The sequence below is a fragment of the Mchenga conophoros genome, linkage group LG20, assembly GCF_057382185.1.
Source record: "Mchenga conophoros isolate Kocher_MC1m ecotype Shallow Benthic linkage group LG20, M_conophoros_male_GT1.1, whole genome shotgun sequence".
Taxonomy (NCBI): domain Eukaryota; kingdom Metazoa; phylum Chordata; class Actinopteri; order Cichliformes; family Cichlidae; genus Mchenga; species Mchenga conophoros.
The window spans coordinates 8,439,972-8,459,189 of record NC_140545.1 but is presented as its reverse complement, the minus strand read 5'-3'; the positions used below and the strand labels follow the sequence as shown (position 1 = coordinate 8,459,189).

The 19,218-nt window shown below is 43.3% G+C and overlaps 3 protein-coding genes across 7 annotated transcripts in view; 2 read left to right on the top strand and 1 right to left on the bottom strand.

Annotated features, from left to right (window-relative positions):
- celsr3 (cadherin, EGF LAG seven-pass G-type receptor 3) overlaps nucleotides 1–3,146 on the top strand; it is a 119,958-nt gene extending 116,812 nt beyond the window's left edge. For all 3 annotated transcript variants that reach the window (XM_085259583.1, XM_085259584.1, XM_085259582.1), the window contains one exon: nucleotides 141–3,146. In XM_085259583.1, coding sequence (XP_085115709.1) covers nucleotides 141–168 — 28 coding nt within the window. In that variant the 3' untranslated portion in view covers nucleotides 169–3,146. The remainder of the gene's footprint in view (nucleotides 1–140) is intronic.
- A 905-nt stretch (nucleotides 3,147–4,051) lies between these two features.
- On the bottom strand, nucleotides 4,052–11,367 carry fsbp (fibrinogen silencer binding protein). Of its 2 annotated transcripts, XM_085259592.1 has the most exons (5): nucleotides 11,070–11,367; nucleotides 6,785–6,828; nucleotides 6,498–6,666; nucleotides 5,088–5,132; nucleotides 4,052–4,995 (listed from the first exon to the last, which is right to left on the bottom strand). In XM_085259592.1, the coding sequence occupies exons 1-5, from the start codon at nucleotides 11,272–11,274 to the stop codon at nucleotides 4,634–4,636; spliced, it is 825 nt and encodes a 274-aa protein (XP_085115718.1). In that variant the 5' UTR covers nucleotides 11,275–11,367; the 3' UTR covers nucleotides 4,052–4,633. The 2 variants fall into 2 exon arrangements, with proteins under 2 accessions (XP_085115718.1, XP_085115719.1); XM_085259593.1 differs by lacking the exon at nucleotides 5,088–5,132 and having other exon boundaries at nucleotides 11,070–11,364.
- A 446-nt stretch (nucleotides 11,368–11,813) lies between these two features.
- Nucleotides 11,814–19,155, top strand: wdr6 (WD repeat domain 6). 2 transcript variants are annotated; one of them, XM_085259585.1, is made up of 7 exons: nucleotides 11,814–11,914; nucleotides 12,186–12,337; nucleotides 12,602–12,736; nucleotides 13,082–15,815; nucleotides 16,028–16,105; nucleotides 16,866–16,982; nucleotides 17,211–19,155. In XM_085259585.1, exons 2-7 carry the CDS (start codon nucleotides 12,268–12,270, stop codon nucleotides 18,169–18,171), a joined length of 4,095 nt encoding a protein of 1,364 aa, XP_085115711.1. In that variant the 5' UTR covers nucleotides 11,814–11,914; nucleotides 12,186–12,267; the 3' UTR covers nucleotides 18,172–19,155. The 2 variants fall into 2 exon arrangements, with proteins under 2 accessions (XP_085115711.1, XP_085115712.1); XM_085259586.1 differs by having other exon boundaries at nucleotides 11,822–11,922.
- The last annotated feature ends 63 nt before the right edge of the window (nucleotides 19,156–19,218 follow it).

Below are 19,218 nucleotides of genomic sequence, written 5' to 3'. Positions count from 1 at the left end.
TCCCTCTCTTTTTCTTTGTCCTTTTGCCTGCAAAGCCCATTTCCATTTTACTTCTGTAGTTTCACTGTGAACTTGAATTTACAATTAGTGAAGTGCTGTACAGACGTAGTGATGACTCATTTTTCTTTCCTTCACCTTAGAGCCAACAGAAGTGAGGGACAGTCTTGATGACAACCTCCGCATCCCTTAATGCATTTCTACAGTGCTGGGGTCACATTGGACATGTTCAAAGGTCGCGGATGGACCTGAAGCACCGGGACAACCTGGAACATTCGAGGACAGGGAAACAAAACCGAGACAGAGGAAACGCAGAGACACAAAGACGGACAAAACATCCAATGATAACACAGATTCAAGAGAAAGTCAGTGGGCGGCGTGTACTGTGTAAAGAGTTTTCGAGTGTCACCGCCTACGGCGAACGACGATGTTTCTGTGGACGATGAGTCAACCACCTCTACTACCTACAAACTCTTAAAGGCAAAAACACAAACTCCTCAGATTTCAAACAAACGAGATCCGTCAAAATGAGAAAAAAAAAAAGAAACTGTAAATAACATTTTTATACATTTTGTATCTTTTTCATTGGAGATGAAGAAGAAATCTCTTGTGATGTTTCTTTTTTTTTTTTTAATGACTGTGCTCATGTGAGGTTGTGAGTGAGGTTGGTGTGAGTGCAGTCTTGGTCGTTGCTGAGGGGGGGGATCCCCCTCCCCACAAAAAGAAAAAAAAACTCCCCAAATTTCTCCCTAAAAAAGGTTTTCCCTAGAAACATTTCCTCACACGCATCAACTTTATGTATAGCGACAGGGGTCTGGCAATAGAATCGAATGAGATTATCGAAACCGCGAGATGTGGTTGGAGGGAAAATATCGAAGCAGGAGGAGGAAGTGATTGTAAATAGAAGGAGGAGTTATTTTAAGAGATTTGATGGAGCGAGATGATTGTGCAGAGAAAAAGCCTGAAGGTTTAAAGTTGGCGGCTCAGCAGTTAAAAAGCTCAGTCACAAGCGTCAATGCATCAGCTCTGTGCTGTATATGAATGTGACCTTGTCATCTATCTGTGTATCTTCATGCCTGGTGCTATCTGAACCAGACCATATCAGACGGCTGATATTACAAGACCATATCTGTAGCGTTCTGGAGACCTGGTGGGTGAAGGTTGATATCTCTGTCTGCCTCTCTGGATGAGGATGTATCGCGTAACAACCATTTAAATCCCCTCAAAGTTTTGTGCACTTTGATGCCTGCCTCGAGGGACGACACAGGAGCAGCCGAACCTCAAGACCATTCGTAAAAGCTTCTCCGCAAAACTAAACCAAAGGGACTTAAAATCTGTATGAAACCCTGATATTCTTCTGTTTCCTCTGATGGAAATGACTTGTGCAGGGCGCGTTGTAGCTCGGTTTTGTTAAATCATGATCTTTTTCAGTAAGAAGTCTCAAATTAAAAGCTGTTTCTCTTCATGAGGCCGTGATCAGCGCTACTACATAACCCGCATAACTGTTTGCCATTTTATTTTACCCGCGTAGTACATAAGCAAGCGGATTTTCATGTGGGAAGGGAGCGGATAAGAGTCATCGTAACACACTCAGATATTTGTGTGAAGACATGAAAGCAGCACTGTGGTATGTTCACAGCATGGTGCCAACCTGAATATTTAAATTGCTCCTTTATATTTGAGAAATTCAACAGAAAAGAAGCTCATGCTTCAGAAACAATCAAACACGAGCCCACAAAAAAAAAAAAACACGAAAACTGATTTTTATTTATTCAGATTCTCATTTAGATGGTTTCACAAAAAATGAGTTATCTTTCAAGATCCGTCAAAGCTTCTGCGGCAGATTGCAGAGGGGAGAGGAGATGTCAGCTGTGTCAGCGCTAAAAGCCTCTAAGTGGTTTCGAGATGCAGGTCTTTCCATCAGCAGCTGCACCTTTCTCGCAGCTGTCGGAGGAAGCCCAGAGTTCAGCCTTTAAGGTAACAACACATGGGCGTTTTCAGGAGTGGAGACGGGGACAGGGAGGCTTTTTTCTATAGGAAACTACAGCGGGTTGTAAAAACTGAAGGAAAATGGGAGTTCTGTGTTGCCAACATGTGTTGTCTGTGTCTTTGAGCAGAAAACAGCCAAAAGCCAATGCAAAAAGTAATAAAAAAAAAATAAGGCTAAGATATTGCATAACGGGAAAGATTTTTTTTTTTAAAAAGATACCAAATCAGGCAAGGTTGCAAGAAGAACAAATTGGGTCAGGAAACATGACTGCAGAAATGTAGCCGCAGGGAGGAAGGCGTGGATGTTACTCATCACAGGGAGACAGAGAGAAAAAAAGACACGTGGATGGAAACGCTCGAAGTGGAAATAAACACACACCTTACAAATAAGTGCATATCTGCCTGCTCTGACCGCTGCTCTGCCGGTCCCGTGTCCCTGAGACGTGACAAGCACAACCTATTTGCGACAGTATTATTGCCAAAAAAGTCCCGAGTGCAGCGCAACACCACCCACCGGTCTGTTAGCCTGACAAATCCTATTTTCTTCTCCATCTATATTTTTCTTCAGCTGACCTTCAACTTTGAAAGACATGAGATTTACTTTATTTATTGATAATTTATTGACACTGTATTGGTTTCTTATTTTCGCCATCTGAATGAGAGGATGTTGAGGAAGCGTGTGTGTGTGTGCGCGTGTGTGTGCAAATGTTCTTGTTGTCATATGTAACATTTCCTGTCATCTGACTCTCACGGCTACAAATCCACAGATGAAAGGCAAGAAAAGAATCCGAACTTACACCTGGAATTCAAATCTGAAGAGTTTAGTCAGTATTCAAACTGGATCTGTTGTCTAATCTTAACTGGTAATCTATCCAATTAATTGACTACAGGTTTAACAGTAGTTCGGACCAATCCGAGCCACAGAAGCGAGGGCAGACAAACAAACAAGCAAAAACCACCAACAACAACAAAAGATGATTAGAGACAAAAGGAGAGGAACAGAGAGAGGTGGAGAGATGATGGGAGGTTGTATTTGTTAGCTTGTGTGTTCATTATTGGATGCCTTCTATCTTGCCGTCTGGATGGAAACAGCTGTCCCCCTGTTACCGCGGAAACAAGAGAAATGTTGGACATTAAAAAAGAAAAAAAATGACTTATTCCTACAAGGCTCTGTGTTCTTTCTGATTATTCTTGTCTGGGAGACACAAAGAGCTTTGCTGTTTCATATTCATGCCAACAGACATTTTCAGGTGTAGAAAAAGTGAGCGGAGGAAAGATCCTGTGACAGGGTGACACGTTTTTCTCTAGAAGGCTCCTCTCCCTGACTTGCGTTGACTCTCAAAGTATTCTGTCACATTCAGAGACATCGGAGGAGGGCGGAGACGTTCAGCTCAAGAGACGGCGGGGATCAGCGGCGCATACATGCATCTTAAAATTTTAACCTACGCATCAGTGCTCTTATTAGATTATTAATGTTACCGCTTGGTCACAGCCAGGTTCATTAGGCACTGATGTGCAGTAGTAAAGCTAAAAATATTTGATCTAAAACGTTGGGATCCGAAGGGGGGAAATGGACATTTTTGGGAAATATGCTTCCTGCCAAAAGTTGGCTGTGAAGATCAATACCACTCTCTCCTGAGTGTCAGCTGGCATAAAGCAGAGGGAGAGCAGCCATTTTTCAAAGCGTTGCATTTTTCATCTATTCTCTAAGTGTTTGAACTGTACCGGGGGCCTTAACAGCATTCATCAAAAAGATAATGGCCTCTTTTGGTGTTTTTGACGATCGCTGAGTGCGCCTAATTATTTTGCTGAAGATACTCTTAAAGAGTTTTCTTTTTTAAACAGCACTGTGGTGGTGGAACCCCTCCTACCACCACAGTCCCAGCAGAGAACTTTAAAAATGGCCAAAAGAATGTGGACACAAGGCAACCTGACCTTCTGTCCATGTACTCCAGTGTATTTGTAGGTAAGTGGTGTGACCCAATACTTTCCTCTATATGCTGCCTTACAACTCAATATTACAGACCTCTCATTTTCAGAAGAAGACGCACAACAATCACAGGTGTGCACATACGTCAGTGTGGTACCTGTTTCTCCCACTTATTTATTCACTTACACATTTGTTTACTTACATATCAAAAACAAAGTTAAAGCATGCACTAAAAAAGTCTGTTAAAAGATTGTCCTTTTAGGAATGTCATTTCGTCCCATGTGCGTGTCACCTGCGTACATTCTTCTTTTAAAATAACCTCGAACGAACTTTGACCTTTAAAAAAATTAAAATAAAAAATACACCATTAAGACGATCAATGAAAATTGATTTTTTCAATCCGGGGCTAGATTGTGATAGATGACACATAAAACAGGGTTGTCATTACAAACCATTTCAACAAGGAGTATAAAGTGACTTACAGTTCTCCGTACTGTTGTGTCGTTTTTAAAGATTAGTTCAAAAACTGCTTAAAATGTTTCTCTATTAAGATGGAACTCACATTGCAGAGGGATTGGCTGCCGTGATTACAACAATTGTTGCTCAATGTGAAACTCTTCAGCAGCAATGTGTAACAAAAAACAAAAAGTAGTGTCATGGCGTATACACAAAACAATACAAGAATGACACTCCGAAAAATAGAAACATTTGAGCATATCAGCCAGTTGGGTCAGACGTTTTCTCCGCTTCGTCGCCACTACTGGAGGAAGATGGCGGCACGTCCTCGCCCATCCTCTTTAGCTTGGCCTTGTAGTAGGCCTTCTTCATCCTGAAGGCTTTCTCCTTCTGCCGGGCTGCTCTCCTCTTCTCCCTCACCAGCTCCTGCTCCCACGCCAGCACCTTCATCCTATTCTCCCACTCCAGGATCTTCATCTGCTGCTGCTGCTCCAGAGCGTCCGATCTCTGCTGGTGCTCCAGTCTGGACAGGTCTACGGAGTCGTGCTGAGCTGGGCGGCGCCCGGCGTCTTCCGTCTTGCCGCCTGATGGTTGGAGATGCTGGCTGCTGAGCCTGGAGGTGCCTGAGAGGTCAAAGTTCAAAAGCTTCACTGTGGTTTGTACTAAAAAGCACGATCTGAGGTTTGCAAGGCAACTTTAGATTCACTTTTCTTACTTTCAAGGCTGTTTAACACCAGGAGCTGCAGTTTAGAGAATAAGGCTGAAATTTAAAAAAACAAAACACAATTTAATCCCAGTCAGATCTACCTGCGCCTTAATGCCAGAGCAAAGCTGATAAACCTATCGTCTTACAGTTTTAACCTGGACTATATTTTGAAAATCCTCAGATTTATTTAGGATAATAGTTTTTCCTTCTTGTGAGCCACTGTGCGATCTGATGCAGGCACAGCTGTGCTAACTGTTAGACTCAAAAAGCCCGAGTTGGCTCACCAAAGGTATACCTTGTCACAGGTAAACAAAGCAAACTAAATAAATACAGCAGGTTATAGTTTGTGTTAGATATAATATGTGTCACAGGGATTAGATGTGAAATGCTATGAATTACTTAGAAAAGTTTCTTAATAAAGTGGGTTAATGAAAACAAACTTGAACATGCTTTTGCAGTACAGCCACAGGTGTAAGCTGATGATTTATATATCCATGTGTGAGGTTGTCATACAGTGTCTGGGTCAATTCATAACTGTATCATCGATGGAAAATCTATTTAGAACTCTGCAAAGAAAAATTCTAATTTACTGACCTGAATGCTTCTTCTGCTAAATGCTCTTTTTCAATGCTAAAAAGTACTGTACTACATGTGATACCATCAGGAAAGACTGTCAGCATGAAACACACACAAACAGTAAAAACATCCCTGGATAGAAAAACGTAACCTGAAGAAAGATTTCTGAAGACTAGCTCGCCTATGAGAGTTCAGGCTGTGTTTGGTCACACCAAACAATGACTTTCAAGCTCGTCAGAACTGTATATACTTTACTTTTTGCCTCATATATTACATTTAAGTAATATATGACGAGTGGCTCAAGATTTTTGCACAGTACTGCAGGTTGTCAAAACATTCAATTTCAGCCACAAAAGGGGAGCCTCGGAGATAAATTAGAGGAAAAGCAGAGGAATGAACTAAACAGCTATTTAGTCTCATATTTATGATGCACAGTGAGCGTGTAACACCATGGTACACGGGCACTCCAAACAGCATACCCCCTGCTATTAATTGGGCTATCAATCTTCTTAATGACAGTAATTTATTTAGGTTGGTCACATGGGCTGCTTCTTCCCATTCACAATCTTCTAATAAGCATTCAACACTAAAGCCATCTCTGCAGCAAAACAGCTATAACTTATTGAAGTCTGTGTATAATTACGCCCTTTCCTCCTCACCCTTAGTAATGTTAACTGAGCCAATTATCTCCTTCAGCTCAAGGTTATTGTTTCTTAATTAAGAGTGGAGTATTAATCAAGTTAATAGTAGAATATCCCACTATTTGCCCACAGAAAGTTCCCTGCGCAAGGGTTTCCAAGCAACACATGCTCAAGCAGCTTGCAGGGTGTTATTTGTTGGTACCTGGTGCTGTAAAGTAGGCAGCAGGGAATGCCACATCCTGTAGCTCTGCATTGTGGGAGGTGGAGTTTGTAGAGGGGCTGTGGTGCAGATCTGACCAGTCGTTGCCTGTTATTCTGTCCAAGGCGTCACGCTGGAGGCAGATGGCCACTTGCTCCTTGCTGTCCTCTGCCTAAGAAGGAGGCGAGCCATTTGGTGTTTCTGGGATTAATGTCTGAACCTAAGGTGTCATGAGCAGCTCCAGGTTTACCTCTTAAATAAAATGAAACCAAAACTTTAAAAGTAATTACCTGATTCACGCTGCCATTCACCTGTCCTGTCACCATCAAACAGCCTGATAATAAGGAAGAAAAAAAAAAGGATAAGGAGACAACCAGGGAGGGACTGCAAGTATATGTCTATCAGAAAAATGAACAAAGAGCGCCTCCCTCTGGTGGACACAAGCACAACATCACCATAAAGCACCTTAATCATGATGGCCATCAAAAAAAGCAGAAATGATATCGGAGCTTCTGCAAAGCAAACCTAGAAAGTAAAAAAGTCCACAAAGTAAGTGCTGTCAGTAACCTGGTGGCAGGTTTACTAAATGGAATGAAGTGAAAAGCGTAAAACGTTTAACAAACTCTCAGGACTTCATTATACTATAAGACACTTTAAGTAACTGCTGGGTAAACTGAACATTTCTTGGTGTAGATGAGCAGTATCGTGCAAAAGGGGGACAGTCATAAAATGAGCACAGTCCTTTTAATCGCTCTGTAAACAGAGTGAAACAATATTATTACAATACTTCACTTGTGACTTGATATTTTTGTGATTTTTAACATTTTACTCATTATTCTGAGTATTGCAATAACATATATTGTGATTTATCACCGTTTTTCAACTGCAAATAATGTTGCAGTTACATGCAATGTACTTCGTATAAAGCAGTAATTAACTGTGACAAATCACTGAAAACCATATATGTGCTGCAGTCTACACAGAGAGGAATTCACATCAGTGCTCAACAACCTTCCTGTTCTTTAGGACCAGAGTACAAGCAGCTGAGACAGAGAGCTGTACTCTGGGAATACTACGAATGAGAGGGCTGATTTCATATATCACCATCCAGAGACAACGTTAGCAGAGCAAACTTACACGAAATAAACTCTGACCCAAAAACCATCAAACACACTTTTCTTGACAAAGTTATCTCCTAATACAAAGCAAGCTCATGGCTCAGTCACATGAGTAAAAATAGAACAACAACCTTCTTACATCCACACACACAAAAAAATTACTTTTCACAGGTCAAAGAATACCATCACAAAGAATATTACCATATGGCCAGAGGGTGCCTCTCAGCAGCTGCAGGACTGTTTTGACAGGACTAACTGGGATATCTTTGAACATCAGGACTTGGAAATGTTCACAGACGGTGTCCTCTGCTATATAAAACACTGCATAGACACTGTTACAGCAGTCAAACGGATCCGGGCTTATCCCAACCAAAAGCCCTGGATGACCCGGGAGGTCAGGCAGCTGCTGAAGGAGAGGAACATTGCGTTCAGGTCTGGCAACAGGGATTACTACACCACAGCCCGATCCAACCTGAAGAGAAGCATCAGAGAGGCAAAGGGGGACTATAGGAGGAGGATCGAGGACCATTTGAAGAGTAATACCAGCCGGCAGGTGCGGCAAGGCATCCAGCACCTAACCAACTATAAGATCAATCTCGGAGCTGCGGACGGTGACCTGGAGCTGGCAGAGGAGCTGAATATCTTCTTTGCCCGCTTTGAGACCAGGGTACCGGAGGTATTGGAGCCACAGCAGCAACACGCCACCCATAGCAGCACCACCCTCACCCTGGAAGAGCACGAGGTGAGGCGCATGCTGCAGGCTGTTAACCCGAGGAAGGCGGCGGGTCCTGATGGTGTGCCAGGTCGAATATTGAGGGATTGTGCAGGACAGCTGGCTGGGATCTTCACCAGGATTTTCAACAAATCCCTCGCACAGGCGACTGTCCCACTCTGCCTGAAGTCCTCCACCATAGTCCCCTTGCCTAAGAAGCCCCACATCACCGGCCTGAATGACTACAGACCGGTGGCACTCACCCCAGTGGTAATGAAATGCTTTGAGAAGCTGGTCCGCAGACACATCACAGCAGCCCTGCCCCGCAGCCTGGATCCACACCAGTTTGCCTACAGAGCAAACCGATCCACGGAAGACGCTGTAGCCACAGCACTCCATGCTGCATTAACTCACCTGGAAGAGCATGGTAGCTATGTGCGGATGCTCTTCGTGGATTACTGCTCAGCTTTTAACACCATCCTTCCACACAAACTGGTGGCCAAGCTACAAGACCTGGGGCTTCCATACAGCACCTGCATGTGGATCAACAGCTTCCTCTCGGGCCGTAGACAGAGAGTCAGAGTTGGCCATCACACATCCTCAGCCCTGAGTCTCAGCACTGGCTCACCCCAGGGCTGTGTGCTCAGTCCACTGCTCTACTCTCTCTACACACACACGACTGCACTCCTCGCCACCACAGCAACATCTTTGTGAAATTTGCAGATGACACCACAGTGGTGGGGCTCATTTCCAAGGGAGACGAGTCTACGTACAGAGACGAGGTGGAGCAGCTGACGTCATGGTGTAAGGCCAATAACCTCCTCCTCAACACTTCAAAAACCAAAGAACTCATAATAGACTTCAGAAGGAAAAAGGCAGAGATCCAACCACTATTCATAAATGGGGACTGTGTAGAAAGGGTGGCAAGCTTCCGCTTCCTGGGAGTCAATATAGAGGAGAACCTTTCCTGGAGTGTGAACACCTCCGAGCTGCTGAAAAAGGCCCAACAGAGACTGTACTTCCTGAGAATTCTCAGGAGGAATAACATCACACAGAGACTGCTGGTGTCCTTCTACAGAGCCACCATTGAGAGTGTTCTAACTTACTGCATATGCATCTGGTACACTAGCTGCACAGGGGCTCAGAGGAAAGCACTCCAAGGGATCATTAACACCGCCCAAAAGATCACTGGCTGCCCTCTCCCCACACTGGAAGTTCTACACAACGCCCACTGTTTTAAAAAGGCCCAAAACATCATAAAAGACACCTCACATCCTGGCCACTCCCTGTTCGAACTGTTGCCCTCAGGCAGACGGTACAGGGCAATCAGAGCAAGGACTAATAGACTCAAACACAGCTGTTATCCAACTGCAATAACACATCTGAATACTACAAAAAAATGTCCATCACGCCACTCTTGTGTTAATCTATGCACGGTCTGAAGCATGTGTGTGGGAATGTATGTGAATGTTTTACTGTTATATCTTATTAGTATTTTAAGTATTCTATCTATTTTATTTATTGAATTTTATTGTTTTATTTATATTTTGATATTGCTAGGGATGATGCAATGATCGGGGACCATTCTTAATTTCGTTGTTCTCATGACAATGACAATAAAGTTTCTGATTCTGATTCTGATTCAAATAACAGGAGGCATCCTTTCCGCAATAAGTCGCAGTCTGACTTAGACCAACTGCAATCATTCTCAGACTGACTGTCAAATCTGAAGGTTTGCAAAATAACTTGTCTAATTTATGAAGGCGGACAGATCACCAACATGTGACCATCAGTCTGAACGAGTCTGTGTCAGTGAGCATGACTTGAATCAACAGGCTGCTAGCTGGTTGTACTTTAGTTACATTCCTATAGAACATGAAGGCTAATATCATATTAGAAAATGTGAAAAATCCCAATAATATTATATCGTGGTGTGTCTGATGATTCCCACTTCTCACTATTAAACACACTTTTCATGCCTGTGCTCCCAGGTTATTTAATTACATCAAAGACATAACAACAACAATAATTATTATTTTTCATTTAATAAAAAAAATTATATAATGCTAAAGAGCTTTAAAAGAAAGAGAAAAACCCGGAAAAACAAACAAACCTTTAAGTTACCCGGATTTGTTTTACAGGGTCAGTAAACGAATGAATGAGATATTGGGTGTTCCAACTTTCTGTTAAACAAACAAACATCATTACAGTCTTAATGAATTACCCTAATTAAATCCATTGCTTAACCCCTTGAACTACGCAGTAGACCAAACTAATGCACCTTATATTCATTGTATGTTAAAAATGTATTTAATGAGCCATAATTTAATAATAATGGAAACATAGTTGCTATCCCAGGAGGAAGTCTTATTACTTCAGCGGACTCTGAATGCTGGCTGCTGCTCCTTGCTGTTGGTTTTAGGCTATAATGACACGGGATATAGAAACCTTAAATCAAAGACATAACAGACACCATATAAATCAACTCTGAAATTGCATAAACTGTACAGCTGTGCTCGGTAATGTCCTGATGACCACTCGTCCTGGGACAGATGTTTTTACACTCCTGTCTAGACTGGAGTGTAAAAACGCACACACACCAACGATAACACCACATCATGATTAAACCATCTTAACAAACAGCGATGAAGCAGTTATCACACCAAGATCTCGTGAATTCTCTTATCAGATTTCTGTCATTCCTTTCAAGATGTTCTCCAGTCTGAAAAACTGGAAGTGACCCACCTTCCAGCAGCTTGCGGACCGCTGCTTTGTGGCCAGCTCCCCCTGCGTGGCTGGTAAGGGCAGCCTCGCCCATCGTCTGAAGTTTGATTGATTTGCAACAGGCCCTGCATCGGGCAAAATGAATGTCCTGGACGTCCTTAACCAGCCAGTCCTTGTAAACATCCTTTGCGAGCCAGGAATCTTGGAATTTACATTTGCCAGGCATAGCTAGCTCTAAAAGTTAGCTGGACCGCTACCTCCCAGCCTGGAGCAACCTCTTACCTTATGTACTGCCTCGTGATGCGTTCACGTGTTCTGCGAGGATTTGAAGACACGTTTACGCTGTTGCGCATGTATCTTTTGGCATTAGGTTACAAAATATCGTGAAAACGTTATAATTTAAACGCTGAGATAATTAACATGACTTTCCAGTTATGTACCCCAAATCCCACCGAAGTAGGCAACGCAGTAGAATCAGAGTGCCTGAATTTCATCACTACAGGTGCAGCTGTGGAATTAAAATGATAATAACGGCTTTTTGTATAAAGAAGTGGGTGTAAAAGCGCTTTGAAACTTCTTAGTAGGTATCCTGGTATTTTAAAATCAATGCCTGCGACTGAGGCTACTGACTGAGTTTTATCGAACATCCTTAAACGCAGCATAACATAGAAGGCTGTCCCTCACGTGCACAGAGTTCACCAATAAAAATACGATTAAACTCCTACTAGCCAATCAGCGTTGAGAAAGCCGGTAGTCCAGCTTGATTGGTTGAAACCCGGCAAGAACGACTGTACAGAAACACATGGGTACCAGACTAATAATGATCTTATAACGTTTCTGAACAGTTTCCTGCATTGGGAGCGTGTGTAAGTAGGCACGTCGAGATATTATTGTTTACCTGTTAAAGTTTTCTGCCGTTCGATATCTTATTCCTTTCCAAATAAGACAAGAAGAACTCCTCCTGTTAGCTTGTTTTGCTAATCATAAGGGTAATCTTCACTCAGCATTAGACTTTAGTAAATACAACAGCAGACTGCACTACCCGGAGTCTCAGCATGCTTTACAAGTACGATTTGTAAGTTAAAACTGCATATCTTCCCTTCATAATGGTCTTAATTTTTCGGCTGCTCTCTTTAGGGGTCGCCAAAGCGGGTCATCTGTCTGTATTGCACCGTATCCCCGTCATGTGCCTTTGTTGACCGCAGTTAATCTTTAAGTGATGGAGACGGTGGCCCTGGTTGCTCCAGTTACAGCTTTGGAGTTCCTTCAGGATGCGTTTCTAATTAAAGGTTAGTGTTCAACATATAAGATAAGCAAGTAGTTATTCTTGTGATGCTCTGCTGTGTTTTTCCACAGTGCTCCTATATTAACTGCATTTTTGTTACAAGTTCTTTATTGTTAAACTTTAACTTATTCAGAACTTCTTCATTTTGTATCTGTGCCACATTCTCTTTGTAACTCTGGTTGCTGTAATGGTTAGCTTGAACTTTAGAGTTCCAAATTTTGTACATTATTGCACAATACAAACACACACAACTTTTCTTTCATGGCAGGTGAGGGTCCGGTCTTGTCGGTGTACAGACTCAAGCCTCGCCCTAAAGCCTGTGCCTCATTGAGCATTCTCCATCATTACCGGATTCATGGAATAAGACCTAGAAGGTGGGAAGCTGAGCCACCACGGAGTGCCGGTTAGTATAAGCTGTTAGTATGAGCTGTTTCTTGTTTTGTTTGATTGTTTTTACTATATGTTAATATGTCGAGAAAATTATTTGCAGAGCAATACGAAAGTGAAAGAAAGGCAAGTCTGGAACCAAGAATGGGTTCTCAGCTATGATAAAAGTTAAAGTATAAGCAGTTAAAGGTATGCTTGCAGGTGTTAGATTAAATTGAGGATATACAGTATACATATTATCTTTATTAGACAATTATTTATTGCGTATTAAAAGTCTTTATTCACGTAAAGCCTCCAGCTATTTTTGCTCTAATTTTTTTAAATTTTAATATACATAAATTTTTTTGCTCTTATTCACCAGCACTGAGCACTACAGAGCCAAATGTCTGCGACCTTGCAGTATTTGGAGGCAAAGCTGTGAGGCTTGTAAGGTTCCGTGTGGAGGATGGGGAGCATCTTCGCCTGGAGGTCCTGGGTCCCCTCATGGAGCTACAGGACTGGGCTCTGGATGTCCGCTGGCTCTCTGGAGGCAAACAGCCACTGCTGTGTGTGGCTCTTGCTCATAATAGTGCTCTTCTCTTGGATGTCACAAAAGGAAATGCCGTGGTGCAGCGTTCCTGTCTGGAGGGGTGTTTGCTGTACTCTGCTCTCCTTCTGGTTCATGAATCCTGGGTGGATACTGTCATAGTTGGAGGGACTGTGTTCAATCAGCTGGTTCTCTGGAAACCAGGAGACAAAAGTGGCAATCCTGAAAACAAAGCTCCAATTGAAAGGCGTCTACTGGGCCACACTGGGGTCATCTTCAGTATCTCTTACCTCCAGGAGAAAGGATATTTAGCTTCAGCCTCTGATGACCGCAGTGTACGGGTGTGGGGTGTTGGCACTTTAGGTGGGCCTGAAGGTAAATGTGGGGACTTGAACCCAGTTTGTTTAAGGATCCTATATGGACATCAGGCCAGGGTGTTCTCAGTCCGTCTCTCATTAGGGAATATCTTCAGCGCTGGGGAAGATGGCACCTGTTTAGTCTGGGACTGGGCTGGAAGCGGGAAGGTGGTTCGCACGTTGAAGGGACACCGAGCAGGGGGTGTTCGTGCACTGGCAGTCAGTGAGGGAAAGGATGCGAGCTGGGTGGCTACAGGAGGGGCGGATGGAGGGGTAAGGTTGTGGAGAGTGGAGGGCAATGAGAAGAAGGAGTGTCTAGAGGAGGAGACAGTGACAGAGAAACTGACCGACCTGAAATTTCCTGGTCAAGGCCTGCCTAAAGTTGTTTGCTTAGCAGGAGAAGAGGATGGTAGTACAAGCTGGAGTCAGTGTAAGCCTGTAGTTTGCACTGACAAAGGAATAGTTTACCAATATAGTGTTGGGAAGTGGGAAGTAGTGTGGAATGGGACTCCAGAGTTTCAGTCCTACTGTGTGATGGAAACGATAACTATCACTGTGAAGGAGTCGACAACCAAAGTTGATTTGTGTGCTGTGGGAAACCTCAGTGGGTGCTTACAGATCTTTCCCATGTCTCATCCTCAGTCTGGAATTCTGCTTACATGTGGATCAGGGAAGATCCATAGTCTTATTTGGCAGAAGGAAAAAGAGCGTGCGTATTTGTTAGCTTCAGGTGCTGAAGGGCGTGTCTATCGCTGGTGTGTAGAGACAAAATTCAATGAAACCTGTTCTTTAGCTCTCAGCATCACTGCTCTACCTTCTTTCCTCCTCCCCTCTTGCGCTAAGCGCTGGCTTACAGCTGCAGTGCGCCTCCAGCGCAGGTCAAGGGAGGTGCTTTGGGTGTGTGGAGACAGGAGAGGATCCCTGCTTCTGTTTCAGGAAAGAGAAAACTCAAAGCAAAGAAAAGGAGATGGTGAGGAAACAAATGAAGAATTACTGACAGATGGTAAACAAGGTGACGATGAGGAAGGTGGGCCTGAGGGAGAGGGGAAAGGCAAGATGGAGAATGAAGGAAGCAAAGAGGTGCATGACCTTTTGCTGCATCCTCTGAGCTGTCTGTTTGGGGTGCACGGGAAACAAGGTGTAACCTCAGTGTATGAGTACCAAGGCTTGTTCTATAGCACTGGCAGGGACGGCTGTGTTAGAGTTTTCAGTGTGCGTCCATCGTCACCAAAGAATCTTGAGGAAAGTAGAGAAGATAACGCTGCGGAAACAAGTGAAATGAATGAAGAAAGGCTTCAGCTGGAGGTTCTCAGGGTCCAGCGTGCCTGCAAAGGAATGGAGTGGCTGGAGAGGATTTTAATTCTCGAACCTGAAAAAGAAGTTGAGGAGGAAGAGGTCACCGAGGAATGTGAAGAGCTGTATAACAAAGAACACCAATTGACCGAACAGGTGGAGGTTAAAGGGGAGGAGGCAGAAGAAGAGCGCTTCAGAGAAGTAGAGAAGGAAGGCAGAGAAGCCAGATTTGTAATTGTCGGCTTTCATGCAGTCCATTTTGTTGTTTGGGATCCAGTGAGGCAGGAGAGACTGTTAGCAGTGCCTTGTGGTGGGGGGCACCGCTCTTGGAGTCTGTGGCCATCCCACAAAGGAATTTGGCTCGGATATGGAGCTTTGGTGTTTATCAAGCAGGGGGCAGTCCTGGCTTCACAGCCCCCCGGAGAAGCAATGGGTTGGGATGGAAAGACAGGAAGGGCTGGAGGAACAGGACTGAAAGATGGAGTCCATGGAAGAGGAATTGGGTGTGTATGCAGGCTGGGGAGGATAACAGACTTTGGGAACAGGAATCAGGCAAACCACTGGGAGTTAGTAGTGACAGGTGGAGAGGACACTAGCCTGAGTGTCCTGGCGGTACATCCCTTTTCTGGCAATATTAAAGTTCTTTCAGTTATTACCGACCACATCTCGAGCATCCGCACGGTGACTGCGATTGTTCGCCCAGAAGGGGGGAGTGAAAGCCAGTCAAAGCCTCTCTCTGCTCTGCTCGTGTCAGCCGGTGGGCGGGCTCAAATCCAAGTTTACCGGCTGTTAATTGTTTGGGACGGGCAGAGACTGGCTCCTTCCTGTCAGGTGATCCAGGTAGCCAGTCACCGTTTGGACAAAGAGTGGGAGAGGAGGCGCAACAGACACAAGATGGTGAAAATGGACCCGGAAACGAGGCAAGTTTTTTAAAGCTAGTGTTTAGATAGCCTCTGACCTCCTGTTATTTGTTCTCTGCATATATTTTCTCTTCCTCACAAAAAATCTGTGTTCAAAGACAATCTGCTGTTTTTGTTGTTGTTTTTTTTAGCTGAATATAACTTCAGTGTTTTTGTTTTTTGCATTTTAAAAAATGCACCTCTGATTACAGCTCTCGTCTGTGTGTTTTCAGGTACATGTCTGCGACAGTGGTGGATGAAGAAGTAAACCGTGTCCTCGTGGCTCTGTCCTGCAGTGACGGGGCTGTCAGGTTGGTATTCATCACAGCAAGGGTTCACACAGCTGGAATTTTCATTGAAGCTGCAGAAAAGAGAAAATCAGAGTGTCTTCGCATTGAGTTGATGCTCTCAAAAAGTATTATATTCAGTACTGGGGTGATGGTACTGGTGATTATAATAACCATAATGATGAATGTAACAGAATCAAAGGCTTTACATTTCATTTATGTGTGTCCGATTGTGTATTGTGGCAATAATCAACTGCAATCATCAGTTTTGTATTTTCAAGTATTTTTGCTCAATTTTGCCAACACGTGTACCATGCAGTCACAGATGTTAACATATGTGTAAGGAAATATGCATTGATCCTGCAAGATCTTATGTGGTCAGAACATCAGTATAATAACCAGCATTATGAATTTTTACCTAGTTATAGTCCAAAATCTCTTCCTCCCTGACACTTGTTTATTTGGGCTGAACAATGGGAGTTTTTGGAGTTTAACATATTATTCTGTAAACATCTTACTCGCATGTTTATTTTGTATTCTCATATAGCCTGGTATTGAATTTAGTCAAGTTATACTGTGGTAAGTTTTAGCATAGATTTTTAATCTTATTTTTCATGTATATTCAGATAATTAAAAGAAAATATGGTCATTAAAAGTCGGGTGGAAAATTAAAGGAACTGTTTTGGTAATCATGTACATGAACCCTGTGTGCTGCTATAGTGTCTAATGTTCTCCCTTAATACTCTTCTCACTGTTTCCTCACATCCATTACTGTTTTTTCCAGACTGTTCTCTGTCAATGAAGCGAAAGGTCAAATCGATTTGCTGTGGGAAACATTCTACCATCAACGCTGTGTACTCAGTGTCGCCACCTGCAGCCTGGAGGATGACAAAGGCAACAGGTTATGACTGTGATTGCTCATCTTTTTTTCCTGGGTTGTTATGTCATGCTTTACAGAACCAGACCACTGCTTTTGCTGTTTAATCTTTTTAGACTTAAAGTGAAATATATTTTTTTAAAAGCAGCTGGCGTATTAATACTACAGATGTACAGTATTTAGGAAAGCATGGAGAAAGTAGTTCTTTTTTTAACACTTAGTTTTATATCTATAACTGTGTCTCTCTTGCAGGTATAAGCTGCTGTTCAGCGCTGCGACTGATGGGAAAATCGCAGTGTGGAATTTGACCGACTCTTTGTCCTCATCAACGGATAATTCGAGCTGTGCTGCAACATCACCAGTCCCCTGCCTCGATGTTCCCGCCCACCAGAGTGGGATTAACTCATTGGCTGTTTGGGCAGAAAAAATGGGACAACAACAGGGTAGTTGCCTGGTAACTGTTGCTAGCGGAGGAGATGATGGACAGCTGACTGTGTCCACAATCGGGGTGCAGCACTCAGAAGGTGGGAAAATCGGGAGCCAAGTAGGGTTTTCTCAGATTTCTGAGTCTCAGCCTCTCCTACAAAAGCAGCTCCAGTGTCCAGACAGGCTTCAGATTCGTCTCCACTCCCAGTGCCACATATCACTGGCCCATGCTGCCCCTCTAACAGCGCTGAAGGTCCTGAGACCAGACCTCTTGGTCTCCACTTCCTCAGATCAGAGGGTTTGCCTTTGGAAGGTCTGCAGTAACAGTATCAGCCACTATGGGGCAATGTGCTCCCACGTTGCTGATGCTGCAGGGCTCGCAGTCTGGGAAAGTGAGGAAGGAAATCAGAAAGTGAAGATAGGATTTGAGTCTGAGCAGGAGAATGCTGGGAGGCTCAAGAGGGATAAAGAAACAGCTGATGAGAAAAGCGGTAAAGAACCTGTTGAGGTAGAGAGCGAGACAGGTGACCCAGTTAGTAAGACTACTGGTGAGAAAGAAGAGACGGGCACAAGTCCAAGAAATCAACCAGAGAATGACTGCGTAGGTAAGCCTGTGAGTGCAGTAAAGCCTGAGACAGGTTTGAGGGAGCGATGGGAGCGATGGGCGCTAGTCTGCGGTCAGGGCTTCCAGCTACTACGAGTCAAGAATCCGGAGATGGATGCAGAGAAAAATGGAGAAAAGGGAAAGCTGGACGAGCGAATTAAAGTGACTCTCCAAGAAAAATGATTCTGAATAAAAAGATTAAAGATACTTTTGTAAAAACTTCACAAAGGGACATATTTTTTTTAATTATTTCTCAATTACCTGTCTTAATTGCAGCTGTATACTTTGATGTAAATGTATGTCTCTGGTAATTGTTTAAAGTATTTATTCTCTAGTTTTTGTTTCTTTATTTTTTGTTGCATGAAAATGATAAAAACATTTATTCCCAGTCAGCTACGTAGAAAAGGATCCTGGTGTTATTTGTCTCTCAGAAACAGTTCATAACTTCCCTTCCAATCATTCATGTCAGCTAAAAGGTAAACCTGTTTCTCCATCACCTGTTCAGCTCTGATGGTTCAGTAAGGACATCTCCTGGTTTCATCTTCATGTTTCCCTCTCACCAGATATCGGTTGGGATATCTGGTGAGAGGGAAACTGTGTTGACCAGCGCCTTTACGGCTGTGGCTCCAGCAAACGTCAGTTGATACTAGAAAGTAATATTAAATAAATTATAACAACATGTTATCAAGCTTAAACGTGCTGCTGTTGTTTAGCGCCACAATAAACAAACGAGACGGGACTTAGGACAGCAAAGCCGATCAGCTGATCATTGATCAGTTTCATGATTAAAGTAGCAACAGGAGATGGAGGGAGAGAGAATGAGAGAAGAATAGGCAGCTGCAGCGTAAAGACAGATTAACTCCAGCTTTGTGTCTTTTTGCTTCTTTTTTTTTTAAATTTTTGCTGAAGTTCGGGACAATTCGCGTTTCTTTACACCTAAATACGGAACTTTAAAGTTCGACCTCATCAGCTGTAATTGGTCTTGCCCAGAGTCGATCATGACCAATTACCAATCCACCACCTTTCATTGTTTATACCGTTACAAAAAAACGTCGCCCCATAAAAACGAAAAATCACCATTGGCCCACCGCCGATGGCCAGTCCAGCTATGTTCCCAGTGTACGGTAATTAAATGAAGGATTAAAAATGTTCTTTAATTTGTCTTAACTGATTTCAGATCCTTTAGAAAGCAAACCATTTATTAATTTCGTAGATGCGAGCAGCTATTTT

Excerpts from the sequence above, each read along its gene's own strand:
- wdr6 (XM_085259585.1), top strand. The coding sequence starts at position 12,268 with ATGGAGACGGTGGCCCTGGTTGCTCCAGTTACAGCTTTGGAGTTCCTT. Across the intron at positions 12,737-13,081 it reads TGAGCCACCACGGAGTGCCG|CACTGAGCACTACAGAGCCA; the intron begins GTTAGTATAAGC and ends CTTATTCACCAG. Across the intron at positions 16,106-16,865 it reads TGCAGTGACGGGGCTGTCAG|ACTGTTCTCTGTCAATGAAG; the intron begins GTTGGTATTCAT and ends TGTTTTTTCCAG.
- fsbp (XM_085259592.1), bottom strand. The coding sequence starts at position 11,274 with ATGCCTGGCAAATGTAAATTCCAAGATTCCTGGCTCGCAAAGGATGTT. Across the intron at positions 6,829-11,069 it reads GGTCCGCAAGCTGCTGGAAG|GCTGTTTGATGGTGACAGGA; the intron begins GTGGGTCACTTC and ends CCTTATTATCAG. Across the intron at positions 6,667-6,784 it reads TGAATGGCAGCGTGAATCAG|GCAGAGGACAGCAAGGAGCA; the intron begins GTAATTACTTTT and ends CCTCCTTCTTAG.